The sequence below is a fragment of the Gordionus sp. m RMFG-2023 genome, chromosome 2, assembly GCF_954871325.1.
Source record: "Gordionus sp. m RMFG-2023 chromosome 2, tfGorSpeb1-WG-v2, whole genome shotgun sequence".
In the NCBI taxonomy this organism is placed as follows: domain Eukaryota; kingdom Metazoa; phylum Nematomorpha; class Gordioida; order Chordodea; family Parachordodidae; genus Gordionus; species Gordionus sp. m RMFG-2023.
Window position 1 is genome coordinate 8,841,029 of NC_088776.1, and position 8,582 is coordinate 8,849,610.

Genomic DNA, 8,582 nt, shown 5'->3' on the forward strand with positions numbered 1-8,582 from the left:
TCTTTCTTATTTATTCCAATAGTGACTTCCACAAACGGCCATTTTTCCCCATTAGCCTACAAGTTTTTAAAAAATCTTGGCACCAAATTCGGCATTTACAAACGAAGCCAACAAATTTATATATATTTATTACGTCAAAAAATTTAAATAGAATTTTTAGTGCCTTTTTGGGAACTCAATTCTGAAATTGAATTTTTATTTTAATGGTGTTTTATTTTTATAATGTTTTAATATCATAGTTTTTTAATATTACGATAGAAATTTTTAATAAATAATTATTATATAAGAAAAAAAAAAAATGATTTAGGATATAATTAATTATATTTTAAAATAACATTTAATAAAAATTAAAATAACACTAACAGAACAATTAAGTAAACAATTTAAAAAAAACTAAAAATAGTTTTAAAAAAAACATTGAGAGGGGCAAAAACAGGATTATTATTGAGATCCTAGGAAAGATAGTTGTCTCGAAATATAGATATTTGAGTTGATTGTAACATTTTAATAGAGGATCCATAATCAGTTATCGCATAATATACAATAAGTTTAAAAAAAGTTTCGATATTGAATATGGAATTTAATTTGTTAAATTTTTTTTTTCCGGTCATGGGTTACTTTATTTGAATATTTACTGATATGAGTAAAAAAAAATTAATGGCCAAATTTACAAAAAATAAATAAGATGGTCTATAATAAATATAACAGTCTGATTAATAAACCACTGAATAGGTTTTTATAGTAGAATTTTGGATTGTAAAATTATATCCTAATTATTAATTAACTAAAGTTGAAGAAAATATTGGCTAAGGCTATATACCTTGTGCAATCATTGTTAAATTAAATCATGCGTATTGAAAATGAGGACCAATTTAAGTTTAAATTTTTTTATATATTTGTATATATCCTATTCCTATATATTCAATATTAGTATCGTTTATATATAATTTGTTTTTCAACCTACTTTTATATTATAAATGAAGATTTAATCAATATAAATTTTTATTGCACAATATTATATAACTTTAACTTATACTATCTTGAATTCTGATCGTTTTAATAATTTTTTTATTGGCTACTAACCGATATTATTTTCTCTGTAAAATATCTGATTAGATTATAATTCCCCATTATTAATTATGACTTTTAAATAACCATAAAATTTCATGCATGGTATTAAATTTTTATAAAATATTTTTTTAAATGTTTACGCAGTTAGAATGGGAAATTCTTAAATAAACAGGCTTTAACCCATAAAATGGTTTGTCCATTTTTCCAGTGATGTAAACAAGGTTTTGGGAAGAAAAATAACTCCAGAAGTTTAAATGTTTAAAAATAATTTTTATTGGTTGGTTTTGTTCTTAATCTTAAATAACATTTTTTTACTCATACACTTAAACTATGCATTAACATTTGCTTTTGAAAATATTTTTTCATTGCCCATCAGATTGTCCTAAACCAGTTTATGATAAAAAACCATTTTCCTGGAAAAATATTTACATAGATTGCCCAGCCTTGTCCAGGGGAGGGGGGAATTTATATTTATTATGTGTTATGATTAACTACATTATAATTATGGTAAAAAAATCCAAAGCAATTATTATTTTAAAATTACCTCTTTTTAATATTAAGTATTGGTTTATTAGACTCAGACTGCAAGCCAATTTGGTCTTTAATCCAACTGGTCTGGACCAATAAAAAAATATTTATTTTATATCATTCCTTATTATAGTAGTATATACCTAATTTTAATAATTAATATCTATCCATGCATTTTATTTTTTTTGCCATTGATCTTTTAAATTTTAAGATACTTAGCTCCCTCAAGAATATCACATTTAAATAATTCTGATCTTAAACAAAAGAAGGTAAATTCTGATCAAAATGGATAAAATTTGTTAAATTATGTAGCATATATATATTAATGTTAAGGAACCTTATTAGATTTTAGGTTAAAAAATATTAGAAATTGATTAAACTTGAATATAGTCAAAAGCTTAACTAATAGTTGTAGTATAATGTAGTGTTGTTAAATGGCTCATTTTGAGCCAATTTTTTAAAATGGCAAACTCAATATTTTAGCCAGAAAGATATTGCCTAGGCCTTGAGATTTTGATAATATATCTCTACACCTTTGTTCTTTCTATGAGCAAAATCTTCAGGCTTGCATAATATTTTTCTAGGTGAAGTATTGAGTTAGCTGTTTAATAACAATAGTATGATGTATATTCATTTAGTTCAGTTGGGTAGTGAAAATCAAATATAGTATATTAGAATTATAAAAAATAATTTGTTTATTATTAATTGATTAGAGCTATAGCAGCAGTTTTTTTTATAGGAGATCATTTCTCAGAATAGTCAAGGAGTTATGGCAGTAAGAGATATCTTAGAAGAGCCAATGGTTTGTAACAGTAGGAGATAATTTCTCAGAAGGAGCCAAGAAGTTAGGGCAGATGTTATTTATAACCATTGCACACTTACCTTAAGCAGACAAGAATGTTTTTGTTATTTAATCATTCACCTATTCCATGGGAAGAGTTACTTTTAAAGATTGGCTAGATTGTTACTAAAAATAAACAGATTATCGTTCAATATGATTTAAGCTATTATATATATAGGAAACTGGATCTTGGAATATAAACGAGAGAAAGAAAGGTTGATTAAGGAGTAACTAAAAACTTCTTAAGTTCGAATCTAGGTGGGATCGGTTTTTCAGCTAATCTAGGCTAGGCATTTTTGGGCTACTGGGTAATAAAGCCAGGGCATGAAAGAAAGTCATGCACTAATAGGCTGTGACGTTATTAAGTGTTATATTTTTATTTAAAGTGCTTCGAGCTGATATTTAAAAAAAAACAATACAATCCAATACCATCATTGTTTTGAGTTATTTTATGATTGTATTATATAATTGATAATAATACCTTACATCCTGTGCACAATTTCATAATAAATGGATAAAAGGAACCGAAATTTAATTTATTTGTAATGCCAGAAAAACTATGCATATTTTAAGTGAGATGATTAACTTTTGGGACAAAATACACTTAATCATTCTTGATAATGCATTAAATGAAAAATTGTCTCAAATTCATAGGGTAAGTATTTTAAACAAGATGGAATACATTACCGGTAAAATCAGATTTTTAAATATAAAAAAACGCTTGCAAAAAATAATTTAAAGTTGAAAAAATAACTCAATGCCGGAAAAACGGATTGACGCTAACATATATAAGAATGCTGCCTTTCTCACCCGAACAATTTTATTTTATAAGATTTACCCAATGACATATAATAATACCTAGACTGACGATGCATTCATTAAAAGTGTACATCAATGAAAAACAGCTGGGGACACCATTTTGGTTACCCATATCATTATTATAAATTTTAAACGAGAGTCCAATTTATTCTTATGCTTGACGAAAACTTTATTAAAGAATTGCCTGATCATCGAGATAATAAGGAAGCAAGTTATCAATTTAATAGTAGTTTTTAACATGAGAATAAATACTATATGGGTTACCAAAATGGCGGGACCAGCTGATTTACATTCAACGACGCTTTCAAATGCATTATTATATGAATCGTCTGTCTAGGTATTATTATATATCATTGTTCACCTCTTAATTTCTTTATAGAATATCTTCCCATTCTTTTTTTTTCTATTCATTAGAGAGATCATTTATTTTTTTAAAAAATTTACCGTTACTATATATCAAAATGGCGATTTAAAAAAAATTGAATACTTCATGGTTTTAGTTACAATTATGATATATTTTAATTAAAATAAATAATATTAAGTTAACATAGTATTGTTATTTGTCACAAATTTATTTTTTATTGTTAAACCTGGTATAATAAATTTTTTATGCAATTGGAACAAAGCCCATTTTTCTTTGATTATTTATTTTTTCGACGATTTTTTCCTTTATTTTTATCTGTTTATATTTTTAAAAATAATTAAAAATTTAATTTAAATATTAAATATATTTTTTTTTGTAAACTCTTCCATAACCGGTTATTTTAACTTAAACAAATAATTAGAAATATTTGACATTTTTGTTAGCCCAGTCCAGTTTATCTCTGTATCGCTATACTTTCTCTAGGTGGAAAGTCCCAAATAACTTAAAGTTTAAACATTACTAATATACCATATGTCTAGATATTTTCCATGAGGTTTAAAATTATAATTTTGTTTACATTCTTAATCGTGGTTGGTGTATTTAATATATCGCCATATAACCATCTTAAAATCTAAAAGAGCTAAATTAGTTGATAGAAGAATATTTTGAATAACAAATTTGACTATGAAAAACCGCCTATTTTTTTTTAACAATTAACTTATATATATAAAACAATTTTTTTCAAGATTTTTAATATTTTTTTTATTTGTATTAATACGATTAAAAACTCTAATTTCATAATATTTGTAAAGTCTTAAGTGACCCTAAAAACAATAATCTTATATGGTTAATACATAAAGAATACCCCAAAAATGGAGCCGTGCTATAATAGGCTAAAAAAAAAATTGTATAACAAAATACTGTGTCGAGTGCTTTTAACCTTGACCCGTTGTCAGTATTCATGTAAGGGATTATGAATGACAATGACATATATAATACCTAGACTGACGATTCATTCATTAAAAGTGTACATCAATGCAAATCAGCTGGAGACGCCATCTTGGTTACACTTATCATTATTAAAATTTTAAACGAGAGCTTAATTTATAAGAATATTTACTGTATGTGTTACCAAAATTGCGGGTCCAGCTGATTTGCTAACGACGCTTAAAAATGCATTTTAATGAATGAATCGTCAGTCAATGTATTATATATGTCATTGGATTACGAGGCGTTTTTTTTATTAAAATAATGTTGGCTGATATGCGGATATGGCCATCTAATAATATACCCTAGATATTTATATATGGAATAATATTTGGTTGCATTTTTTTTTATATTACATACTTTAGTTATTGCTTTTATATATCAGGTATTATCTTTTATAATTACAAAAATTTTGAAAAAAAAATTGAAATTTCATAAAATATCACCAATGATTTTTCTCACATTTTACCCCCCTCCCTCCCTTCCTCTAAGGCTTAATTATAATTATATAAAGATAAAATTTTATATAACAAAAAATATATTAAAATTGTTTTATTAGGCGAGATAAATTTACTTATCCAGGGCTGTTATGTTTAATCTTATTTTTTTTAAAATTTGTTATAAATTTACGCTCACTAAGCCTAACAACATTTACCTTATTTTTTTTTTATAAAAAGTGATTTTGAATAATTTAATTTTGCTTCGGAAAGTTATTTATTTGTGTGGTTTTGAAATAATCAATAAATCACATGATCATGGCAACACCAATAGATGAATCTATTAATTCAAAATTTAATGGTTATTTTATTTTATAATAACATTGTTATACTAAAAAAAATGAACGATAAAATGTTATCACATATAAATCGTTGAACTTTGGCTGTTATCTAATTTTATATATTTTGATATGCTTCTTGGAACATTTAATTAATATATATATATATATATATATATGGAAAATGAGATGTTTTACTAAATTTTCTCCTGGGATTTTCTGGAATACAAATTTTCTGACCCGTTAAATAAGTGAAAAGTTAGGCTATATACATATTTCAAATTTTTTTTCATTGCTAATTATTATAGGTTGGGTAGTAGTAGTAGATAGGACATAACATATAAAGTTAAATTATATCATTCTCTAAAATTAAAATGCGTTAAAATATATAAGATATCAATTTTATAGTTTTCGTTTACCACTACCTACTGAAATTTGTTTATTCAGGCTTACTTATTTTTTCTTAAGAATTGCCAAATATAATTTTAAAAAATTTATTTATTTTTTAAAAAAAATTATATACAATTAAGGTTGTCATTTTAGCCAATAGAATCGATCTTAATAAAGATATCGTTTTCTTTTAAAATTTTGCGCGAATATTATTCTTCAAAACGAGTCAGAAATTATTTGTTCCATGAATGAAAATCCTCGGAGATTTCGTTTCCTCGTTCCTCCTAAATTTTTGTTTGGCACGCGAATCAGATTACCATGATTCGGCAGCCTTCCAGAGGTATGGATATACCCTACGTTGATAAAGATGTATCGCCCATCGCTACCCCCGACAGAAGGTTCCAAGAAAATGTCCACTTCGAAAACGGAAACGGTGGCAATACATTCATAGTCCGAGATCGCATTCTGTTTTCTCCTTCGGATTCTAATAATTCTGTTTCTGGTTCCAAGAGGAGTTATCAAAACTATTTATCCGAAATCAATAACAATGATAAAGTTAGTCAAAAATTGAATTTTCATCGCAAGGAGGATGACGACCTCCAGTTGGCCATCAACGCACTCGAAAATGAAATTAGTAAAATTTCCGTAAACAGATCGCCGCCACTCTCTCTCCATCCGACAGGGTCACCTCAAAGTCCTTCAAATAACTTCAAGGGCCAATTCACTGGCGAGGAAGCATATTGTCGTCACACCGCATCCATATTAAAATCTCGCTCCCCTATCCTTTCATCTTCTAGTTGTGAATCGCCGATTCGTTCCGAAGTTACGAAACAACGAGACAATTACGAAGTGATAACCTATTTCAACGATATTTATGCCCCATCACAAAGCGGCGAGAGCGCTAATTCTTCCCCCGAAAAGTTGAATACTAATACCTATTTATCCCCGGCTTCAGTCGGACACGCCACCAAAAACAAACTTCACACCGTTTTTTCTTTCAGTGAAAATTCGGATTTTTCACCTTCGCAATGTTCCAGATTGCGTTCGGTCGAGTATGAGGACCAATATCCGAACGAACAGCATTACCGCCTACAAAACGGAACATTTTTGAACCTCCCCGTCGATCCGTTCATCAAATCATCCGAGGACTCCAAGAGCAATATATCCGAAATGTCTTCGGTGTGCGAATTTGATAGCGAGGGAGAAGAAATTGATTTTACCACCGAGGGTGGCGAAAGATTTAACGATCAGTGTCATCAATATCATAATAATTTTCTAGACCACGGAATTTCTGAAACAAACCAGATTGGGCAGAACGGCCTTTTGAACGAAGGTAATAAGAGCACTGGAAAACTAAATGAAAATATGCCTATGGGAGTTGCTAGAATTTTGCAACCTATTACGGATAAAACTCCTTTTAAAAAGCAACCCGGTGTAATCGAAGTTGCCAAAACTATAGAAACAAAAGAATCTACAGTGATATCCCCCCAAAAGATAGATAAATACGGTTTTTTCGGTGGTCAGCAATACATCCCTCCCCCCATTGATGACGACGACGACATCGAAGAAACCCTAAAGTCCGAAACTTTATCCCACGCTAATAAGACATCAGGATTATCGTCAAAACAAAAAATTAACAAACATATTCTCAACAAGGATACTTCCTCTATCGTTAAACTGCGGAATCGCGAAAAAAAGTGGAAAGGGATGCTTGACCACTGGGACAAGTACAGCCGGCAAAAGCCCGATAAGATCAAGGACCGTTGTCGGAAGGGCATACCCCCTGCCTTTCGTGGGCTGGCTTGGCAATACCTATGCGGCGTACCTGCCGCCAGGGGCAAGAACACAGCACTTTACGGTCTTTTGGCCTCAGAACAGCAGAAGGGAGACCCTCTGACAGTTGACGAAATCAAACGGGACCTGCACCGACAGTTTCCTTACCATGAGATGTTCTCGAGTCCCGATGGGGCCGGTCAAAGAGATTTATTCAACGTACTTAAGGTTTATAGCTTGATGAGACCAAAGGATGGGTACTGTCAGGCTCAGGCCCCCATCGCCGCTGTTCTCCTTATGCAGATGCCAGCCGAACCCGCTTTCTGGTGTCTCTTATCAATTTGTGACGAGTACCTACCTGGTTATTTCGGCCCCGGACTCGAGTCTCTCCAATTGGATGGCCAAGTATTTTATGCTCTTCTCAAACGATTCCATCCTTCTCTTTACCGACTCGTGAAAAAGCAGGGCATACAACCATCCCTGTGCGTTACCGAGTGGTTTATGTGTCTTTACAGCCGTACTCTGCCGTGGCCTTGCGTTTTGAGGGTCTGGGATATTTTTCTCTGCGAAGGGGTCGGGGTCCTCTTCAAAGTGGGACTCATCTTGTTCAAATTAGCTTTCTCGATTCCGCCTCAAGTAGCGATAGAAGTCGGCGGAGGTAATGAAGCCAAGAACAAATCCAAATATTTGTCTAAAAACGTTAAAGAAGGTAACTCAGAAGCTCCCCAAACTTCGCGAAGCCAACCCAAGAGCATGTTCGGCAGTTTGCCCTTGTTGCATTCTTTCGGTGCCTCTTCGCTTTCTTCTAGATTCCCCAGCATGTACGAAACCATGGGAGCTCTCCAGGCCCTCAAAAGCAAGAATATCGGGGACGATTTCCTTATAGACGAAATAGTTAAACTTAAAATCCCTAAGGAATTATTTGAGAAGGAAAGGCTCTACTTAAAGAAGCGGCGATGATTTATAAATAAGCCATATAACAAAATAAAATCAAAAAAGAATACCGCAATTATCATAATTTTTTATATTACATT

At 30.5% G+C, this 8,582-nt stretch overlaps 1 protein-coding gene across 1 annotated transcript; it reads left to right on the plus strand.

Moving 5' to 3' along the window:
* The first annotated feature begins 833 nt into the window (after nucleotides 1–833).
* On the plus strand, nucleotides 834–8,512 carry LOC135925024 (uncharacterized). Its single transcript, XM_065460160.1, has 2 exons — nucleotides 834–876; nucleotides 5,916–8,512. Exon 2 carries the CDS (start codon nucleotides 6,094–6,096, stop codon nucleotides 8,506–8,508), a length of 2,415 nt encoding a protein of 804 aa, XP_065316232.1. The 5' UTR covers nucleotides 834–876; nucleotides 5,916–6,093; the 3' UTR covers nucleotides 8,509–8,512.
* The last annotated feature ends 70 nt before the right edge of the window (nucleotides 8,513–8,582 follow it).